Source organism: Macaca mulatta, chromosome 4 (assembly GCF_049350105.2).
Source record: "Macaca mulatta isolate MMU2019108-1 chromosome 4, T2T-MMU8v2.0, whole genome shotgun sequence".
NCBI lineage: Eukaryota > Metazoa > Chordata > Mammalia > Primates > Cercopithecidae > Macaca > Macaca mulatta.
Window position 1 is genome coordinate 28028384 of NC_133409.1, and position 24155 is coordinate 28052538.

Here is a 24155-nt window from a genome sequence, read left to right on the forward strand (position 1 = left end):
CCAGGCTGGAGTGCAGTAGCCGGATCTCAGCTCACTGCAAGCTCCGCCTCCTGGGTTTACGTCATTCTCCTGCCTCAGCCTCCCGAGTAGATGGGACTACAGGCGCCCGCCACCTCGCCCGGCTAGTTTTTTGTATTTTTTAGTAGAGACGGGGTTTCACCGGATTAGCCAGGATGGTCTCGATCTCCTGACCTTGTGATCCGCCCGTCTCGGCCTCCCAAAGTGCTGGGATTACAGGCTTGAGCCACCGCGCCCGGCCTTATATTATTTTTAAAATAAATTATTTTTCCTAATTATTAACCTAATATTGTATTTTGATTTTTTTTTATCATTAGGAATTCTTTGAAAATGCCGCTTACTGGCTCTTTGATATTACATATTATAAATACATTATCCACATATTCTCTTGTTGAAGTAAATTTAAATTGATTCCAATATTTTTCCGAATTACAAAATGTAAAAATGAAACAAACATTCTTGCACGAAACGTTTTGCCCAAATTAATGATAATTTTCTTATAACTGATGTCTGGAAGCAACATTAGGGATATAACGAGTATGTTTTGAAGTTTATTTCAATAATATTTTACCCACGTATGGTCTCTCCTCAGAATAAGACAGTTCCTGTCTTGCCAAACCCTCTCAGCATTGTTTCATCATTAAATTCAATCTTGGCCAGTTTCACATGCCTGATGTAGGCAGAAGTGTCCTGGAATATCCACTAAAGACTTTAGCCTGATTCTTACTGTAATTTGTTCCTCTTAGTTTCTCTAGCCTACATTCTGCCACTTACCTCCCCTTTGGCAATTTTAGGTGTGAGAACATCAGCACTTCTAAATGTGTGTTATCTAAAGTAGTATGAAAGTCAAGTAGGAGACACAATCCATTATTGATATACTAGCTGGAGTAATAGTAAGGCCTTCCTGCTGTCAGTTGACAAATTGGAGCTACAAGTCTCAATACAGTTCATAGAAAATTAATACACTCACTTCTTTGATTAAAAATGACACAATTATTTGTGATCCTTACTGTGCATTTAGTTTTAATGAAGGAGCCCGACTTAGGAACACATTTTTATAAGGTGGTAGTTTTTAACTCTGTGTTCTCTCCTGCTGTTGTACTTGATGGAGACTGGTGCTTCCTAGACTGTGAGGTGGTGTGAGAATGACTTTGTGTCACATTCTGTAGGCTATTTTACTCCTGATTGTACCTGGCACACACCAGCAGCAGCTGACTTAAGCCCTGCATCTTCCTGTTGAGGTGTGTGACTGTGAATTGCTTACATTTGTTATCAGCCATCTCTGGCAGAAAAGGTTAACTGGTGAGAAGGCCACATATGTTTTGCTCACAAAAGAGAGATCTTCTTGCCCATTCAGTTATGATGACTAAACATGTTACAGATGAGTTTTTAGTGTTGATTTTACTTTGAGAAATAGTTAGCTAGGTAAAATTAGCTCTTTAGCTATGTAAAATTCCCTCTTTCAAGGGAGAATATTTTATATAGTATTCTACTTTAAGTTGTGTATATTTTAATGTACTCAGGACTCAGACATTCCACTCCATGTGCAAAGTTGATGTCATTGAATCACTAATAAAACAGCAGTCGCCAAAGCTGAGTTTTTTCCTGGTATAGAGATCTATCCATACAAATACATTAACATCGTATCAAGGGTCCAGACTTGGACAGGGGTTGGGTTGTATTTGAAGTGCTGTTAGGCAGCACCAAGTGATCAACTCTAGGCACAGAAAAACTGTAACAAAAGAATGATTTGTCAATAATTAGAATATGCCTCAGATTTTGAGACAGCTTAATCATGTCTGGCCCCCACACATCAGAGGCCCTGTGCATATAGTCATAATATATTCCTGTAGGCTTTTTCCCCATAACAATTCCTCTGCTTTATTTGGTAATTCTGGGTATGTGGCTGAGACTGAGAGGCAGGGATACCTTTGCTGATAGAGACACATTATCTAATAGATAAGTGGATTATTACTGGAATCTGGGAGTCAAGAATGTTGTAGATTATTTCAGTACATGTGTTCAAAACAGAGGAGAAAAAGAAAAAAAAAAACAGTAACATTGTGTCCTCCCTGCCATGGAATCAATATATAATTGTTAATTACGCACCTGGCATGGTGGTTCATGCCTGTAATCCCAGCACTTTGTGAGGCCAAGGCAGGTGGATCATGAGGTCAGGAGTTCAACACCAGCCTGGCCAAGATGGTGAAACCCCGTCTCTACTAAAAATACAAAAATTAGCTGGGCGTGGTGGCGGGTACCTGTAATCCCAGCTATTCAGGAGTCAGGAGGCTGAGGCTGCAGTGAGCCAAGATCTCGCCATTGCACTCCAGCCTGGGTAGCAGAGTGAGACTCCATCTAAAAAGAAAAGAAAAGAAAAGAAAAGAATTGTTAATTACAAGTGATAATTAAGTGGTAAAAGAGGAAATGAAGTTATTCATTGTATATTTGGACTATTCATACAGTTTTTTTCAGATTTTAAAAAATTAAAAATTTGGAAATGATAGTCTACATTAAGATTACACTAATGATAAGACCATTACAAAACTCTCATTTTTCTATAGGCGGGTGACAGTCATGTGCTATCTTGTATGAAGCAAGTAGAACTCATACCATTGTATGGGCCTGCATTTTCATAAACTGGAGCAGTCCTGGGCACCACGGTGTTTTTTAAAGTTAATTAGAAATAATGCCCAAGTGCAATGACGTTGTCTGATAATCTCCTCTACAGGTTGTATAAACAAAAACTTAGAGGACGGAATAGACGGACAGTTCTGAGTTGCAGGGAAAATTCCTTCCAGTCATCTTGAGTAGAAGTTGAAAACTCTCCCTATCCAAACTATAAATAGTGATTGTAGAATCACCAAAGCAATGCAGCCAAATCCTTCTGCCTTCAAAATGTTAGTGTGAGACCTGTTCTCCCTACAGTAAATGCCCGCCCACAGTTTAAAGAACACGATTTTGTAAAACCTTAAGAATCCATGGCAGATTTTCTAGTAGTGTGCACTGAGAAGATATGTCACTTGGGCATTATCTCTAATTAACTATAAAACAGCAACAACAACAAACAAACACCCTTAGACAGAAATGAAACAGAGTAAAGCTGCAGGTCTCTATAATGGGAACTGAATTCCCTAAAAGGAGAGTGACAGGGTAAAACAGAGATTTTCTAGGAGTCACAATGTTGTGAAGTCTTCTTTAGCCAATATTAACACATATAGAATGGGGAAATTATTATATTCTTTATAATAATGGCAGAAAGGACATGCATGCCTCTGGATAGAGCACATTCTGTTGACTGCACTTAAGAGAAATACATGTTGACACAATTATATTTGTGATGGAAAATTTAAACAATAGCTGGCGTTTGGCTGAGGGTCTTAAAGGGATACTATAAAGTATCTAGATGTGAAGCTAGAACATCAATTTTCAATTTAAAAATCAGTGCTAAAAATTGTCTACATTCTAGTGCATATTTGGAATTAAGATTTTAGCATTTGAGAGGACACAATTATTTTAAAATATATTTGTATTTCAAAAATTGAATATTCTAAAATTTTTTACCTACAAAGCCACATATTAACGGGAAATGATTGTATCATTTTAATCACTATTTTAAGTGATTTATCATGGTAAATCCATATTATTTCCTAAAACATTTATTAAAATTCAGACACTATTTTTAAGGAATTATGAAAATGTAAATATGTGATTCATGTCTATTTCGTTTTAGAGAATGCTGAACAAGTAAAAGCCCTTTCTAACCATTTATTTTAAAATACAGTGTTGTATATCTCTATGATGTCTCCTGTAACAGGAATTGACTCTTCATTTTTTAAGCCATTCAATTATCTTTTTTTTCTATTTTCTCTGATGGCAAACTCTTAAGTGTTAAATAACCTAGTAAGAAAAAAATATTCTTTATTATTGCTTTCCTACATATCAGATTAATTACTTTTTTTTGGGTGGAATTTGGCTTCTACACAATTCCTTACATCTAATCAAGTTCCTTTATTGTATGTGTGCCAGGACAGCATGAGATTTTAATGAGGAACGAAAGTTAAGTGGACAGAGGTGGGGCTGCCTCTGTCATGTGTACAATCCTAATTTAAACTCTTATCTCTGTATGAAGGATGAAATCTTTTGTTTTCAATCCATTCATTCAAATATGGCTCATTACCAGTTATAAGTGAGGCACAGAAAAAGACATTCCAATTAGCTGGTAATTAAACAGTTTCCTGGCTGTCTCTTCTCAATTTGGCAGAAGACACTGGTTGGAATGTTTTGGTAAAAATCTTTGCTTTCGTCAGGAAAGCAAGTGAATGGCTTGCCTGGATCTGTCTGTCCACTAGTGATAATAAGCAGCGATTTGGAACTGGGAAAAGCATGACTTTCTTCAGGAATCAGAACCTTCTAGAAGATGAATAAGACCTGTATACAAACAGCTAATAAAACATTCTAAAAACAATGGACACAAATGCTGTTATACTATCTAGAAAAGATACACCCAAAAGTCCTAGTTAGGGAACCACAGTGTGGTTAGTACGTCAAGGCAGACCAAACTTAAATTCAAACACATCTGAAGGAAGCTAATAGTGGTGCTCCTGAGGGAATCAGTAATACCAACTGCTACAAAATCACTTATCTTTAAACCAAATCACTTTCAGAAAGAGTAATATTACATATGTTGTACACTTCTGAGCCATTACCAATAACTATTTTCATAATTCCAGACAGGTACATCAAGTTTCATATTATCTATATAAATCTTGGAAAAAAGCTTGAGAGCATACATCAAGATTCTTAGAGTATTGTGTTTTCCTCTGGTTGGTAAAATTATGAGTGATTTTCTAAATTATACTTTTTTGTATCAAAAATTTCTGGAGTAAGTATCTTTTATATTTCTCCACATAGTGTATTCCTAGTGTCAGGTAGGAATAATGCAATATTTTAGGTCCTAGTATAATTTTTTGGGTAGAGTTATGGAATTAAACATGTAATTTCTAGGTGCTGGGTGCTATACCTTATCACTATATGCCCTTTGCTATGGGGCCTATAGTAGTTGGAGCTAAATGTTTCAAAAAAGTACAAGAAAGTGATTAAACAAAAGTATTTTAAAGGCTGATAGATTTAATTTTAAATAAGTAAATTATACATACAATTTCTGCTTGTGTTCACACTGAAAACACATATTAACACAACTGATTGGTTTAGGACCCTAGACAGTGTTACTTGTGAAATGAGATGAAAGTTGTGGATTTAATTCTCATAGAAAAGTTCATTTTGCTCTCATTTGGAGCCATAAACTGTATCCTGATTGATTGTACCAGAAATTATACTGATTTATTTTCTTCATAAATCAGACAATATTACTTGTAATAGTACTTATCCTAACACATAAGTTTTGTGTTCCATCAAAACTTATTTAAAAGTTAGAATAATATGCTATGGTTCAGATTCTTTACTTTTTCTTTTTGAATAGTTAGATGTGTGAGGCAAACATGTTTTTCTAGAAATATATGAATAATTCACTGATACACACACATGTAATGATACATATAAATACATTTACCCCATAAATGACATCTAACTTTCCATTAATGAAGCATTGAAGCAAGTTAATCTTTGCATTAGGCACAAAGTGCTTTGCTCAAAGGAAAAAAGGGAGTAGAAGCAGGTGAATTAGCAAAACCATTTGGAAGTTAGAAATATTATTACCTTTTTGCAACCCATCTTGGCTGTACTCTTCCTGATTGCCAAGCCATTCTTTTTCATTGTCTCCAGTGAAGAACCGTATAGCCAGCAGAGTCAATGATGGGCATATTGAATATTGTGATTTTTATTATTACTTTGTACTTTGTAGTGCTATCTAGGGTCAAACAACTGCCGCTTAAACCACACTGTAAAACTACCTCTGTAAAACCAAAAGTGCTTTAGATAGATCTCAATCAATTTAGAGGCTTATTTTGCCAAAGTTGAGGATGTGCCTGAGAAAAGGAGACACAAGCCACAGTAGGATCTATGGCCTGTGTTTTTTCCAGAGTGCATTCTGAGGACTTCAGTACTTAAGGAGGGATGAGTGGGCAGGAGGGAAAGGGGAAAGAAAAAAAAAAAAAAAACAAGAAAAAACAAGGAAGAATAAGTAGTGAGATAAAAGGTCACATTCTTGTGAAGCTTTGATTAGCTGCTCACTGAATCTACATATTAGGTGTGAAGGGAGGGTCTAGAAGTACAGTCAATTGTGCATTCATCTCCTGCTACTTGGTAAATCTGCATTTGTCCCGGCTGGTAGGGGGATGATTTCTAGTCTCGTCTTTGTCCTGGACCTGTGAAGATAAGCTGTTAATTTGTATTGTCAGGATGAGGGAGACCACTTGGGAAGATATGTGGCCTTCTATCTTGCAGCTATTTATTTAGGAACAAAGGTAGTTTTTTGTGTAACTCAGTTTCCAAGCTTAACTTTTCCCTTTGTCTTAGTGAGTTTGATGTCCTGACATTTTATTTTCCTTTCACTCCTCCATGGTCATTTCCACATTTGTCAGATGGGGCTGGTGGTTAATATGGTGGCCCTGTATCTAGAGGGTGTGCTGAATAATTAACAGATATTGTGAGTGATCAGCAATCCTATTAAATGTTGTTCCCATTTTACAGATAAGGACATTATGGGTCAGAGAAGATAAATAGTTTATTTAAATAGTATGTATCTAGGTCTATTCAGTGAACATTTATCTACCTCTTCTGGGACACACACACACACACACACACACACAGAGCACATTTTTGAAATTCTGGGAATATAAAGATGAATGAGGCACAGTCTGGCTCAGAGTTCAGTACAACAAAAAACAAAAATCTCTTTGGATAGTTCAAGAACAAATGGATTTAATACAGGAAGTTAGTGTTTAAGGCCTCATTGGAAGACCTAGGGCCATGGAAGTTAAAGGAGGACTGCTGATGAATCCTTGGTTTTGAGACCACATCCCTGTGGAAGTGAGTCAGAGTCAAGAAACTAGTGTCCATCTTGGCTGCTGCTGTCCCAGAGGCCTCTCACCTCCTAAGTGACACCTAGAAAGAGGAAGGTGTGGTTCAGACATTGCTGCAAACAATCTCTCAGCTAATAAGGTGCTTAGTAGCTGCCACTGCACAAAAAGGTGACTGCTGCCTCCCTTTGGTCCCTTAAATCTTGCTCAGGTACATCTCATGGGTAGAACTCTCCCACTTAGAATTATATGTTTAACCTTCCATTTCCTACCTTATAGGGTGGGGGATGATGTGAGTGGAAATGGATTACAGGCCAGGCACCAATAGACTGTGCATTTAAGGCGCTCACGGTTTAACAGTGGAGGCAGACAAAGAGACAATTTCAGGGTCATATGGCAAGTGCAGTGATAGACCTAGGCTTTTGCTAGTGATGACAGAGAGTGGGCTTTTATGAGTGAGAAGTGAGAGAAGGGATAAAAAAGAGCTTCCTGGAAATGATGTTTTTGGAGCTAAGTCTTAAGGAATTAGTAAAACCAGATTATACTCAAAGGGAGGAAAGGCCACAGTAGGCGTGTGGGAGAAAACAGTTAACAAGCCGTAAAACAGCATGTTGACCACAGAAGTGAAGGGGAGGCAGGAAAATGACATGCAGTTGGGCATGATTGGAAGTGAGGAAGCTCACAGTGAGGGAAAAGGACCATGTTCTTGTTTTGGACTTTGATGCCTGACAGGTGACATTAAGCCAGAATTTTAAGCTAAATCTACTTGATTGCAAAGTCAGAAATTTCTCTGCTCTTTCGCTCTGCCTCAACTGTGATTGGGTATTGATCAAGTATATCTAAAGAGGTGTCCAAGAAAGCCCATGACATGTGTGCAAGTTATGTGTATATGTTTGCATATTCATATTTTTCAGGAGAGAAGCATGACCTTCTTGTGATTCTCAAAGTTTAATAATCATTTGAGCCAGCCAGATGCAGTAGCTCATGCCTGTAATCCCAGCACTTTGGGAGGCTGAGGTGGGGGGGTCACCTGAGGTCAGGAGTTTGAGACCAGTCTGACCAACATGGTGAAACTCTGTCTCTCCTAAAAATACAAAATTAGCCGGGTGTGGTGGTGCATGCCTGTAATCCCAGCTACTCAGGAGACTGAGGCAACAGAATCACTTGAACCCGGGAGGAGGAAATTGCAGTGAGCTGAGATCGCGCCATTGCACACTATCCTGGGTAATAGGAGTGAAACTCAGTCTGAAAAAAAAAAAAAATCACTTGAGCCAAGACTTTTGGCTTAATATTGTTAGTGTTCATTTAGTTTTATTCTAGAGATTGCTTCAGGTAGTGTAGCAGGTTAACAATTTTTAAAGATCCTTTTGCCATAAAGTACCAAGATGTTGGTTTCCTCACAATAAAATTATTTCCAGGTGCATTGCTGAACTCTCAGGAATGTGAGACAAATCCTTCTAAGCCAAGCACACACGGAAATCTACAGGAGAAAAACAGGAGAGTAGGTGAAGGCTGGGAGGAAATTGTTAATTACAGGAACCCAGAACTTTGGAGAATAGTAGTTGCCTGAATTATAGGGTGCTCAGGGGGAAAGACTAGGCTTGCACATATTGAGGCCAAGTGGGGGACTGGATGTGAGACCTCATTCCTATAGGTGCTACATTCTTAGGGAAACATTAAACTAGGAAAATCCCTGCTGGCCAGGAAACCTCTCTATCACTCCCATATCCAGGTGAAATAATAATTATTAATAACTATAATAAGATACATGAGTATTTGTCTTAGTATTCTCTTTATTATTTAGGTATATAATATCTTCTTTTTACTTATACATATTTCATAACTTTAAAATATACTATGCCTGTATTTCAGATTCATTTTATTATTATAATAACTTCCCGATGAATGAAAACCACATATTTACAAAAGAAGTGAAACACTGGCATAAAAAGTAAAAGTTTTATCTTAAGCTATTTTAATTATTTATTGAACTACTATTGCCTTATAGTGTATTATTCTCAGAGATAGAAGTTGCCTTGCAAAATACAATTTGATAGCTCTGCAAATCAATATGCAAATAATAAAATAATTCACTATTGCTCATAAGTGTCCAAAATTTAAAAAAAGAATGGGGTTATGCCATGCAAGTTTTTGACCAGAGACTCTTATTCAAGAGAACATTTAAATTGAAAAAATGCAATTATTTCAGTTCCTTTACTTTACTTTTCTTCCTGCTCATGCTCTAAATAGAATTCAGAATGCCAAGTATTACGATGCCACTTCAGAGGTGCTTGTAGTAGGCTAGCTTTTTTTTTTTAAAAGAAGACCTTTGTAGTCGATTCCATGTGTAACTTTGAAATAGTAGCAAGAATCAGATCCATTTATGTAGAATCGTTAACATACTCAAGCGCAGTGTCAAATGTTGCCATTCATTTGGCTTAAGGGTTCCCTTCATATTTTGGAATGGGCTAGGGCTGTACCTGTTTAATCATGGGTAGGAAGAGGAGGAGGCTGGCTTTACATTTTTCTCCTGTGGAGTGAGATCAGAGAGCTTTGATTTTCATTTAACCTAGCAAAATGCATCCTTAAGTTTCTTACAGTATAACTCTGCATTTTTATTTTGCTAAAGCACGTTACTTTTTTGTAGTTAAAATAAGGAAAAGATAATGTTTATAACAAAGTTGATAAAATAATAAGATACAGAGAATAACATGAGTTTTGTGTCTGACATTGCTCACACTATGGATGACTAGATAGGGATTTAATAAAATATTTTATTAAAAAATAGATTTTAATATAAATATAAATAAATGAAACTTTTATACAATGTAGATTCATTATTTGACAAATCTCTAATGACTTTTCTTTTTGTTTCTTGGCTTGTACTGACTATTAGCATTTACAGGTTTAAAATACGACCTTCTTAAAAATGCTGACATTCTTATCAATAACCTATTCTTGGGAAAGATTTGATTTATTATACATTGCTTCAGTTACTGTATGAAAAGTACAATGTTTAATGTGGTAAGGTTCTTTCTTCTTTTCTCTCCTTAACTCTACAGATAATCTCATCTAAGTATGTGAAAGAATAAATTTGTATGCCATATAACCATTCCTAAACCTTCTCAGTATATTAAAGCATATTTGGATTTTTCTTTCTCCATGTTACTCTAGGATAGTTTCCCAGCGCGATTTGGAGGAATTCATTTTGTGAATCAACCATGGTATATACATGCCCTGTACACCGTGATCCGGCCTTTCCTGAAGGAGAAAACTCGGAAAAGGGTATTCGTTTCTTTGTTTTTTAATCCTTTCTCCTCCCCCATCCAGTGAATTATAATGCATAATGTGTATATAATGTTAGCTACAGTAAAATGTACTTCTACATTGTATGTAAATCAACATAGAAAACATTTTAAGATTCTTCCAGATCTTGTGGATGTGAACAGTATATTTGTGAAAGAAGCATTTAAAAGCTAGCTCTCCTACTTGCTCACAAAAAGGACGTTTTAGTACATTCATTATATGTTAAAGACTCAATTTAAAGGCAAAAGCAAATCTCTTATGCTGTGTTACTATAGTGCTATTGATGCACTTAATTTGAAGTAAAGTCTAAACAAAAGTTATAATTTTATATGCCGATAAGTGGATGTTCTTTCACAGTATATACTGCAATGAATGTAGTGAAATCTGTGGTATCTAATACAATTTTTTACAATGGTTATGATCAATCACACATTTTGAAAAGACTGCTAATTTGTGGTAATTTTAATATTTCTTTAAATTACATGTTACTTGAAGTCTCTTTAAATTCACTTTCATCTAACAATGAGGATAGTCAAATTGCATAAAACAAAATAATTTTTCTGAGATTGCGATAATTTATGTAAAACATTTAATACAATGCAGGGCATTAGGTAAATACTGAACACATTATTTTTATTAAAATACATCTTGATGTACAGTTCACTAATTCTTGCAACAGCTCTGAAACGTAAATGTAGTAAGCATTATTTCCTGTTTTAGAGCTGAAGAAACTAAGTCCTGGAATGGATAAATAACCTGCTTACTCACATACACAGAAGAAAAGTTGCAGAGCTAGTATACAAACCCAAATATTTCAGCCCCACGTATAGAGCTATTTTTACCTCCTGGTGCTGTTCTCAGTTTTCAAATGATTAGTTCCACAGCAAAATACACTTTCCTCTAAATCTATATGGAAGATAATTTTCCATGTTTCTCAATGACCTAGAAGGCACTTCAGGTAGAAGCTTTATTGTGAGTGTGAAAGTGCAATAATTACATGTTCATATTAAGCATTAATGAACAAAGGGTTTACTGTAAATGAATTTGCACTCATGAAAGTGCAATAATTACATGTCCATATCAAGCATTAGTGAACACAGGGTTTACTGTAAATGAATTTGTTGAAAATGTTTTAGTAGTTTAGGAGGAAGAATTCTATAAGGAATTATAATTTATAATAAAAATTGTTTTACCACCAAGTATCAAATTAATTCATATTTTGGAATTCAGAAAGTGTATTGAAGTGCCTCACAAGTGCTTTTTCGAGATTTGCTTTAATGAAAGGATGATCAAGTGATCCAAAAAACCTGCAGGGGCTTTTAGTACAAATTATACTGGTGAATGCTTATACAGTATTCACTCAATGTCACATGCTGTTCTCAGTGCTTTGCATATGTTAACTCATTTAGTACTTACAACACCACTTTGGAGTATATATTGTTATTTTTCTCATTTTGTGGATGGAAAAATGAAGCTTGAAAGGTCAACCAATTTGCTCTGAATCACAGCTAGCAGATAGTAGAGCCGGATACATGAATTTATGGGAAAGAGAGTTTCAGGCAGAATGAATAGCAAAGACAAATGTACTTAAGTAGAAATATGCCTAATGTATTTGACAAACAGCAAGAAGGTAGAAAAGCTGGAGCAAAATGAGCTATGGGGGAAGATGATAGGGGATGGAGTAGGTGGTAGAGCATGGGATAGGAGGGGCTGTGTTGCACCAGATCACATAGGGACTCACATACCATTGCTGGGATCTGGGCTTTCAGTCAGAGTGAAATTTGAAGCCTTTGAAGGTCATTGAATACAGGGGTTACTTGTTCTGAAATGATTTTTAACATGATTCTGCTCTGTTGAAAAAGACTGAAGAGGATCAAGTCTAGAAAACAAGGAGTGCACTGCATTTGGGGTTTTGTAATTGAATTGGACAGCTTTGACAACCTAGAAGTATGCATTGGTAGCGTTATTCCAGATGGAAGGAAGGCATCTAAACTTTACCATTTTAGTTAAAATTATATGATTTGGAAATTTTCATATGAGAAAATAACTATATGTTTAAATACTTAAAATTTCTACTTATATAATCAATACACGGTGCAAAGCTATTAAATTTCTTCACTGATATTCCAAGTGAGTCAGCATCACAATATTACTCACACACCTTATACTTCAGATGCTATAAGTCTATGTTCTGAAAAACTAGTAAAAGAGAACTGAAGAAGCAGCTGTGAATCTTTTTCTACAAATTCAGGTGTGCAAGAATCACCCGCTTCTTCATTTTCTTAAATTAAATTAAATTTGACTTTGAGTCTCCAACTTACTGGGCTGCTGGGAATATCACCCTTAGTACAGGTGTCCTTTTTCCTCAAAAGCTCACCAGTATCTGGAGTCTCACGCAGAGCCAAACTTCCCACCCATCATGGCCCCTTCTGATGTCCTCATTGTTCAAACCAATATTAGTTCCTTGAACTAAGGTCTCCTTCTGCTCCCAAGTTATCTGTGAAAAAGGGGTATCTTTGCTGAAGCTAAAATCCAACGAAACCCACTACCCTAGTGCATTCTTCAGCAAGTCAGTGATTGTGCTCCTGCTACTTAAAAGTTGATGGGAAACAGGTTTTCCTACTAGTTGGCACAAATTTCTTCCTCTTAGTCAATATGGCCAATGTTGTTTTCTAGTCCTTGGTGATTCTCAAAAGTCTTTCATCTGTTCTTTTCCACGCCAGATCACCTAGCATAATCTCTTTAATGGCACAGTGTAGAAAAGTAAAATAAAAATGAAAGTATTATTCAGGCTAATTCTCAGAATTTTAAGGTATTCAGAGATACAGGAACCAACAAGGACCAGACTTCTTGCATGAAATGGAGGAAGAGAAAAAATATATAAGGAAAGAAAAATAGTAAAATGTTAATAAATGATGTTATTACACAGAACTAGTGAAAACAAAGAAAAATCCAAAAGTAGAAACTTAACAGTTGGGCAATTGCAATGCATCTTTACTGCCGAGTCTGGAGATGCAATTCACATGTAAGAGTTCTAAAAGAGCATCATCATATAATATATATTTTTTCAACAAATCTTGGCTTTGGAGAAATAACAGCATTGCACTTAATGAATTGCCAAGACAATATATGCATAATTTAAGCAAGAAAATTATATGATATATTAGAAGATGGGAGGTGCTGTCAAGAAACATGATACATAGAAAGTGGATAGGCTTTCCAGGTTGGGCAGGGTTACAGTATTAAATAGGTTTACCAAGGGAGGCTTTCCTGACAAGAGGAATTTTAAGAAGAGAAGTGCAGGATGTAGGTCAGCAAGTCATGAGGACATTTGGGAGTAGAAATCTCCAGACAGAAGAAATATCCATTATAAATGTTCTGAGGCAAGTGTATAGTAGGAGATGTGTTCAAAGAAGTAGTTCTTATAGGACCTTATAGGTTTATGCTAAGAGAAAGAAGTCCATGGGGAATTGTGAGCAGAAAGATATGACCTGACTTATATTTTGACATGATCATTCTGGCTGCCCTGTTGAGAATAGAGTGTAGGTGAAAGAGTGGATATAGAGAGGACAGTTAGGAGGCTCGTGCAAGAGCACACCTGAAAGGATAGTAGCTGTGTTATGGGTGTAGGTGTAGAGCTAATCAGAATGATTGGATTCAGGATACATTTTGAGGATAGTACCAAAAAGATTTACTGTCAACTGAGATGACGAGAGGAGTAAAAGGCTGAGTTGAAAGTTTTGGTCTGAGAAAGTGGAAGAATAGTCACACCATTAACTGATATTGGAGATAGGGAGGAACATATTTGGGGTGGGGGAAGATTGTGAGTCCAATTTTGAACATGTTGAATTTGCAGTGGTCATTGAATATTTAAGTGGATATTTTAAGTGGAGAGTGGAAATACAGTTATAGAGGTTGAAAAAGAGGCCTGGATTGAAGACATACATTTCTAGTGCAGGGATATTATTTGAAAGTCACTGACTGAATACAGCGAACTTATGAAATCACCAATGAGAAAGTATAAAGAAGATAATAAATCCAAAGACTGAGACCAGTCATTCTCCAGTTAAGATATTAGGAAGATCAGACTGGGCACAGTGACTCACACCTATAATCCCAGCACTTTGGGAAGCCAAGGTGAGTGGATCATGAGCTCAGGAGATCAAGACCATCCTGGCTAACATGGTGAAACCCCGTCTATACTAAAAATGCAAAAAATTAGCTGGGCGTGATGGCCGCCAGCTACTCAGGAGGCTGAGGCAGGATAATCTCTTGAACCCGGGAGGCAGAGGTTGCGGTGAGCTGATATTGCACCACCGCACTCCAGCCTGGGTGACAGAGTGCGACTCCATCAAAAAAAAAAAGAAGAAGAAGATATTAGGACACTCTGCAAAAGAGACTGCAAAGAAGTATCTAGGGGGGTAGGTAGGAGAAAATCAGAGCTGCATGAAGAAAATGTTTCAATAAACAGAGTCATCTACTGTATCCATTGCTACTGAGGGTTCAAGATACATAAGGACTGGGAATTGGATACTGAATTTAGCAATGAGAAGGACCTTGACAAAACTTGTCTTCATTCATTGGTAAGAGACAAAGCCAGACAGGATTCCATTTAGGGAAAATGAGGAGAGAGTATTTGGACTATGAATATAGACAACTCCTTGGGTGAATTTTGCTATAAAGAGAAGGAGAGAAATAGGAAAGCAACTGGAGATGGAAGTAGGGCCAAGAGAGGTTTTATGTGTCTGTCTTGGGGGAGTGGAGTCAGGATGTTCTTTCTCTGATGGGAAAGATCCAGCAGAGAGAGGAAATCTGAGGATGTGTGAGAGATAAGAGAGAACTGTTAGAAATACAACCGAGTAGGGGAGAGAGGATGAATTCTAGTGCGCAGGTGGAGAGGTTGCCCTTTGTAGGGTTTATCTGTTCATTGTACTAGCAGTGAAGGCAAAATACATAGACACAGATGCTGGTGGGTGGGTTGATGTCATCTGGTTGTCCTATTTTCTCAGTGAAAGTGGAAGCAAGGCCAAAGCGGAAAATGATGCTGCGGAAGGAGGCAACAGAGTGTTAGAGAAGAGAGGGGAAGTAGTGTGCTAGGATTACATTGACTGCTCCAGGGATTTATTACCATGACTCTTACATGAGTTGAAGAAGATTTCTTATGTGAATGATCCCATCTGATAAAGTAAAAGTTATATATCTAATAAAATAAGGGTTGCATGTGCCATAACTTAACTTTCACAGGAAAATTATTTTTATTTCTTCTTATAAGAATAACACAGGGTGCACATGTTTTTTCCTGGACTTAAATACTGGCTGTTGTGCCCTCAGACAGGAGAGGGAAGGTATAAAGTTTGCAGTTAACCTGGTGTGCTTTGGGACAGACAGCATCTTCCACCTCCTCTGGGCCTCATGTCATGTTCTCCAGGCAGCTGTTTGCTCTGCCTATTTTGGCCAGTCACCTGCTGTTATCTGCTTTTACTCTTCTGTAATTTGTTGAAAATACTTATTAAGTGACAACTACTATCTTGTAATTTTATTTGATATTGTAGAGTAGTCTTTCTCTGTTTTCCACTATATTTACTTCAGTGGATTCTAAAGGTACGGAAAGCAAATATGAATGTATTAGCTTATTCTTCTTGAACTGAAGAATGAAATTATTTTTGTTACTTATAAAGTATATTTTTAAAATAAATATTATATAAATTTATATGAGACAGCAGTGTTGTAGCAGAGAAGGCCAATCTGCAGTTTTGAAACTGAAATGAAAGAAGAGGAAAGGTAGCAGTTTATGGAAAAACAAATCTTGAGTATGTGGCTTGAATATTGCTCCAGTTTTTTTAAAAGCATTATCTAGACAAAATAATTAAGGTATGCATACAGCTTTACATTTTTAATTCATTGTTTCTTTTTCTATTTGTAAAGTCAGTATGAAAATTTTTAGTAGAGAAGATACTGGCAACATTACAGAACATAATGTCCTTTGGGACATGAACTTCACTCAGCCTTTCATTATGATGATACTCATCTACTTTGGTTATTTACATCATCCACTTTGCATTATAAAACAGTAATTTAGTGGTTACAATATTCTTATTTTTATTGATGATAAAGAGAAAGCCATGCAAGTGACAGCTTTTGGGTGTAATAACTCGCATAGGCTCTGTAATTGATGAGCCCCTTATGAGAAGGATCTGTTTTCACTGCATTCATTATACACATCATCAAGTTTGCACAACTAACACCAGGATGATGTACAGATCAGCATGTACATATCATTCTGCTCATGTCCCTGCCTATGAAGCAGGAAACCAAATTTGTGGTTGCAGCTCTTTTACCCAATAACTCTCTGACCTTCCAGAAATTACTCGAAGTGTCTGAGCCTCAGGATTTTGGTATAAAATATTAGGATAACAGTACCAGTTCTACCTGTTTTACAGAGTAGATGACTGGCTAATGTATTTTAACAGACATGGAAAACTCATATTTGCTATTGCTATCCTCACTTCCTCCCTGTAGAATTTAGATGGTATTTAGTTTCCTCTGTGTCTTTCCCTTCCTCCCGTCTTCTTGCATTTATAGATATTTTTGCATGGTAACAACCTGAACAGTCTACACCAACTAATTCATCCCGAGATCCTGCCCTCCGAGTTTGGAGGAATGCTGCCTCCTTATGACATGGGGACATGGGCAAGAACACTGCTAGACCATGAATATGACGATGACAGCGAGTACAATGTAGACTCCTACAGCATGCCTGTGAAGGAAGTAGAGAAGGAACTCTCCCCCAAGTCCATGAAGAGGTATGCTGGAGGTAGACTGGGGAGCGGGCTGGGCCAGGGCAGGGAGAGGCATCCTGAGTCAAACCCAAAGCTTTCTATTTTTCTGTATATATTTTTCTGGTGGGATTTTAAAACTCTTTATGCCCTATGATTGGATATCTAAGAGTTTTGAGTCAAAGATAAAGTCATTTTCTTATAGTGAGAACATTTAAAATTGATTCTCTTAGCATTTTTCAAATATACAATACGTTATTATCATATATTTGAAAACTATCGTAATCCTTCTGTAAGGTAGATCTCCCAAACTTATTCTTCCTAATTGAAACTTTGTACTTTTTGACGAATATGTCCCCATCCACCCCTCAAACCGCCCTGCATCATCCCAGTGCTTGGTAACCACCATTCTACTCTGCATTTTTATGAGTTCGACTTTTTCAGGTTCCACATAAAAATGAAATCATGCAGTATTTTTTCATTATATTGTATTCCATAAATATATGCAATTATTTGTCAATTAAGAAAAAGATAAAGTAATTTGAGGTAACCTCGACTTAGTGTTGTTCTAAATTCATAAACAGTCTAGCAGGGCCTTTAGAAGTCACCAAATCTGGTGGTTTTCAAATTGTATCCTGAGAAACCAAGAGTTTTGATGGGGTGCCTCAGGCCAAGTAGGTGGAGTAGAGAGAGTGCCCATTTCCACTGCAGTGGGAGCAACTCGCCTATAAGCAATTTATTTGATTTCTGTGTAAGATTTCTTTTGAAGAAAGCAACTACACGCATCAGTTCAAACACTGTGTTCAAAGTTTGTGGTCCTTTTTCAATATCTCTGCCAAGTCTTTGTCTAAAGGTCTAAACATTACTAATACAAAACATTGTATTTAACTTCAGTTTTAATCTCTATAGAGTTCATTGTTGAGTCAGAGTCCAAATACCTGCTTTGACTCTCACAGCACTTTTATGCCTTTCTTCTTTCAGTCAGTAGTCTGGGGAGTTGTCAGACATGCACAAATGCATACCTGGCTCTGAGTTTGCATTCTGTCACAAACAAGTAGATGTGTAATTCTCAGACTTCCCAGGAAACAACAGCTCTGGGTCCATTTGGATAACAGTAACAAATATGACTTCTCCGGTTCATTTCACATTCACAGAAATATGGACACCATAACCCCTGCAAGTGTTCCCTCACCTAGCTCAGGGAGGATACAAGGACATTGAATGGGTCATGCCAATGTCTGGCATCCTTCTCTGATGAAAGCATTAAGGCCCTTTGCCCATAGCTCTGACTCATGGAGTAATGTGCCTGTTCTTTAAGGATGGTCTTTTTTTTTTTTTTTTTGAGATGAGTCTAGCTCTGTCGCCCAGGCTAGAGTGCAATGGCACAATCATGACTCACTGCAACCTCCACCTCCCTGGTTCAAGGGATTCTCCTGCCTCAGCCTCCCGAGTAGCTGGGATTACAGGCTCCCACCACTGCACCCGGCTAATTTTTGTACTTTTAGTAGAGATGGGGTTTCACTATCTTGTCCAGGCTGGTCTCAAACTCCTGACCTTGTGATCCACCTGCCTCGGCCTCCCAAAATGCTGGGATTACAGGCATGAGCCACTGCCCCCGGCCAGGATGGTCTTTTTTATGCTGCTGCCTCTGTTGTGGTTGTTCTTAGTATATGTGTGCATTGATTTCCTCTCTCCAGGCTGCTGTACAACTCCTTGGAGAATGGAAAGGCCAGAAACTTTCCCTGCTCTAATTTTCCACTAGCTAGCAAGCTTATATTTAAACCAACTTTAGGCTTCTTAACTCCCTTCTTTTAGAACAGAACTTCTTGAGATCTATGCTTTCCTAAGGGGTTCATGGATGGGCTCTCGAAGGATTCTGTTAAGTGCTAAAAGTTGTATGCAAAATTTTGTGTGCATAAGTATGAATGTACTCTATGTATATGTCATGCATTTATTTTCTGTGGAAAAGTCATATATTTCATCAAATTATTTAAAAGTTTTCTAAAACAAAAGTGGTTAAAAGAAACTTCCCCTAAAATAGTGCTCTTCTAATAAAATAATCCTAATGATAACAGTTGTTATAATCTATCATTTACTAGGTACTTATCATGAATTAGGTGTCTTTTTTTTTTTTACATTAATTTATTAAATCCTCACAGCATTGTTAAACAGATACTGCCTCCTCAACGCTAGGTAGTCTATATGTAGCGGAGCAGGGCTCCATTGCATGAGATGTGGCGTCCTTCGCATCACTGACATAAAGCCTGCCTACCTTTCGTGGCACAGAGGCCCTTTCTCAGGAACCGAACTACATAAGGATTTGGAGGCAGCTGTCATTGGTGTCCACTAGTGTTCTTCTTTGTCAGCTAATGAGGCCCTTTTTCTTCAGTCATTCTGCCTGAGGCATGATTCCTCGTGTGGCCCATCACGTGAGCACATTTTTCTCTCTATCTTCTACACATCACCTGCACTCTGCTCAGCTGCACCCTTCCCCTAAAAATATTTTAACTGTTCTTGGTGATTCCAGCCTTACCTGCTCCCCTACTCCCAATTTATTATTCACATGGCAATCCAAAAATCTTTTTAAAATATAAATCAGACCATATCACATCTTGGCTTTATTTTTATTTTTATTTTTTTGAGGCAGGTTCTCTTTTTGTTGCCCAGGCTGGAGTGCAGTGGCGTGATCATGACTCACTGCAGCCTCGACCTCCCTGGGCTCAAGCAATGCTACCACCTCAACTCCCCAAATAGCTGGGACTACAAGTGCCTGTCAACATGCCCAGTTAATTTTTAATTTTTTTTTTTTTTTTTTGTAGAGACCGGGTCTCACTATGTTGCCCAGACTGGTCTTAAACTCCTGGCCTCAAATGATCCACCTGCCTCGGCCTCTCAAAGTGCTGGGATTACAGGTGTGAGCCACCGTGCAGGCCTTGGCTTTATGATTTTAATGACTGTTATTTATACAATGAATAGAATCACCTCCTTATCATGGCTTACAAGATGCTACCTGATCTAACACTGCCTTCCTCTCTGCTCCAGGTGTATCCCATATTCTTCCTCTCCCCCTGCTTTTCAGACACAATAGTCTTCTCTTTTTAACCTTGTCACCACCACCTGGAATGCTCTTTTCCTTCATCTTCAAATGGCTGGTCCCAATCAAAGGTCAGCTCCTCAAAAGAGTCTTTTGATCTTCATCACCTACCTGGTCTTAGTCAGTTCTGCTTCCTCCTCATTCCGGTCACTCCGTGTCCATCACCCTTCTTTATTTTATTCTCTTCATAACACTTTTAGCCTGTGAAATTGCTGATTTTGTTCAATTTTATATCCACTCCACACCCCAAAGTAAGCTTCAAGGAGATGATATTGCCTGTGTTTACCCTATTCTCTGAATCCCCAGTGCCTGGAGAAGGTCCTGGAGCAACAGAGGGTGCTCAGGAAATACAAGTTGAATGCATGGAGGAGTGCTCTGCTGCCCATCAGTGGCCCCCTTTAAGTGCAGTATTCATAACTGAATAGGGAACATCTGACCTGGTATTGGTACTTGCATTTAAGTTGCAGAGTTCTGACTTTGCAGGATAGACTTCAGTGGCTTCTTTGAGTTGCTGTTGTTGTCACTGTTGCTATTGTTCAAGCAGCCAGAGCTGACTCATGTGGGAGTTCCGAAAACTGGAAAGTCTCTTTACTTACCAATCCATATCCTCCTATTGTTTAGCTTTGCCCTCCAATCACATGATTTTAATTGATTAAGGCCCATCTTGTTAGATTTAGCCCAGTCTATCCACCTTTTGTATCATGATTCCTTTCTCTAATTAGGCTATTTTCTCCTCTGCACACTTTGCTTATAGCCCATTAATGGCCCCAATCTTGAGTTTCTTGCTGGTGTCATGGGCTGACTAGAGTTTTAGGCATTGTTTGGCATATGTTTGGTATCATATGAAACATTTATGATTCTATTGGACAATTCCTGAAGAATGAAATTAAGAAAGGTTTTGCACTTGATTCTCATGTTCTCTGTCAGGAAATGGCAGTTCACCATCAAGGATAAGAGAAGATTGCTCCCATGTTCCACATTGATTCCCCTTGTCCCTTTTCTTTTGGTAGTTTTATGATATCTTTACATTAAGAGAGAGAAAATAATTCCATCACTACAGAGTTGTGGATAATTCTTCTTTTGGGTAAATGTAGCTAGACATGTAAAAAGATTACTTTGTCTTTTGGTATAAATTTATGGAGGAACAGCATAGTCATCATGTGTAAAGATACAATGTTCACTAGAGTAAGTATTTTAGAACTGGAGAGTGCCTTTTACCTTATGTTGCCAATGCCTATGATAGTGCCTGGCACATAACAGTAGTGAGCAACAGTACTTATTTTCATGATATGCACTTCTGATTATTGAATATTGAATATACTATTATTGAATAAGGTTAAACATTTATTGTTGCTCTATGCAAAACCCCGTTCCAATGCTCTGTGTATGTTGACTCATTTTCTTCTTGAAGCAACTAATCAAGTAGTAGTATCCCCATTTTATTGATAGAGAGACTGAGAAACAGGAAAGGTAAGTGACTTCCACATGTTGCATAACTACAAAGTAGCAATGCTAATATCTGTACATAGGCAATAGTATTCCATGAGCCATTTCCTTAACCATATGCCAGAATTTGTGCGGGGTTTATGGATGCATTGTTGCATCTGATCCTCATCATAACTGTATGATGTGGGTATTATTTTCCCCATTTTACAAAAATAGAGAACAAGATCTTAGGAAGCTTAGTCTTCCCACGATCACACAGCTAGTAAACTGCTGCTATTAGCAACTGGAGTTATGATCCGCTTCTGTTCAAAATCTAGTTTCTTAAACACTATGTATTGTAGATGCATGAGAAATGAGTATTGGATACCTAAATCTAAATTACTGGTTTTCAAGAAAGAAAGAAAATATATTCATTGTGAAAACAATAGAAGCTGCATAGAAACCCCTGAGATAGGCTGGGCACAGTGGCTGATGCCTGTAATCCCAGCACTTTGGGAGGCCAAGGTGGGTGGATCACTTGAGGTCAGGAGACATGAGACCAGCCTGGTCAACATAGTGAAACCTCATCTCTACTAAAAATACAAAAATTAGCCAGGCGTGGTGATGCACGCTTGTAATCCCGGCTACGTGGGGGAAGTGAGAGGATCAGTTGAACCCGGGAGGCAGAGGTTGCAGTGACCTGAGATGGTGCCACTGTTCTCCAGCCTGGGTGACGCAGTGAGACTTTGCCTCAAACAAAACCAAAACAAACAAAGAAAAAAAAAAAAAAACAGAAACCTCTGAGATGTATGAGTTAATGAGAGACAGCTCCCTCTACTGTGGCTGGAATAAATCAATTCGTTAACACTTTTGATCCTGCACAAATAATCCTATTCTGTCATAAGAGAGAGTAAAAAAATTTGGACTAAAATAGCCATACACTTGGGACAACTAAATACCAAAAAGAAAAAACAATTAATCTCAAATTGTTTCTGACTCACTTTTGTTCTGTGATTGAGGCATTGTTTCACATATAGAACCAGAATTCATCGTCCAACAATCCTCATATCTGTAGTGCATGATAAAAGCAAACTAGAAACTTAATCCCAGGTTGAATAATACACTGTAATTTAAAATATTTTGTTAAAAATGTCACATTCTCTCATATTTTTTCAAAAACAGTCATGAAACACACATACTTAGAATGCGTATATGTGTGCATATCTGTATAATATGCAATAGAATATTATGGCAAATTAACTATTGTGCCTTGTGCTGTCTGAAGAGCTTTGGTATGTACTTATGGAATATTATTAGGATATACCTCAATATTTATATAATAGACTTAATTTTATGAAAATTTTAAAATTTATGTTCTGTAAAGAAAATAGAATTGCTTTCTCTATTATCCTCATTACTCTTCATTTTGAGTGCTTAATACTGAAGTTCTTTTAATATGGAAATTATTTACTGGCTAGAAGTCAAGATATGAAGACCTTACTCTTTTCCAAGCCCTATGATGGATGTTGTGTTCACAATAAGGAAAGAAACTGATAAAGTCCCTGCTTGTGGAACTTGCAGTTTAGTGCATATCAGTTGTCAAGTTAATACTTTAGCACAGGACATTAAATGAGTCTCTTTCCCTTTTGACATGAATTCTTCTGAAATCCAATTTGCTTGGTTGGGTCTCACCTAAAAACAAAGTTAAAAGTCTAATTACTTTGTCTTTTATGGAATTGTCTCCTTTGTTAAAAAGTGTTTTATTCATGCAGCTGAAATAAAGATGATTATGTATTATTGCATTTAAAAGTGACGCAAACTCTCTATTTTCTCTATTCTTTCTCCCTATTGTCCTTTTCCTCATCCTATTCTTATATTCGTATCTTATCCTATTCTTATATCCTCATCTATTCTCTCTTATACTCATACACACACAACTTTAGTTAGTCTTTTTTTCCGTGATAGGCATCTAATGCCTATTTAATATTGAGATAAAATAGTGTAAATGACACTTAGGAAACAAAATCTCTCAATTTTTTAATGCTTTCACCTTCATTTTCATTCCCTCTTTAGGAAATAATTTAAGTTTATTTAAATTTAATCAGTTTATCAGTTAATCCTGTAATTATTTTTTCTGTGATGATTAGTTCCGTTGCTGTTCTTTTTCATTTGCATGTGCAGTTGTGTTTTAGGTTATAGTCTTTTCAGAAGTTAATGAGGTCTGCTAAGAGGCATATTGCCATAGCAAAAGCCAATTGGCTGGAATGCAGCAGCAGGGGAAGAATTCATTACCAAGGAGAATTCTAAAAGGGCAGCTGCTTACTAAATGCTATAGCTATTAAGATGGCAGCTTCCTGCCACGACAGGAGCAGGTTTCATTGATTTTCCTCTTTCCCACTCTCATGTTGTTTCCTAATGATAAATTGAGATATAAGCCCCAACTGCTATCGAAGGCATGTATAAGTGAGTTTTCAAATTATGTGCTTTACTAATCATAAAGTGTTGCTGCCTAAACAAGAGGGGGTTTTACTTTTTAAAAATCCATGAAATTAAAAA

At 37.2% G+C, this 24155-nt stretch overlaps 1 protein-coding gene across 2 annotated transcripts in view; it reads left to right on the forward strand.

Annotated features, from left to right (window-relative positions):
• The window catches only part of CLVS2 (clavesin 2), a 69920-nt gene that overhangs the window by 41840 nt on the left and 3925 nt on the right, over positions 1-24155 (forward strand). For both annotated transcript variants that reach the window (XM_015137306.3, NM_001194395.2), the window contains 2 exon segments: positions 10173-10283; positions 16887-17107. In XM_015137306.3, the coding sequence (XP_014992792.1) occupies positions 10173-10283; positions 16887-17107 (332 nt within the window).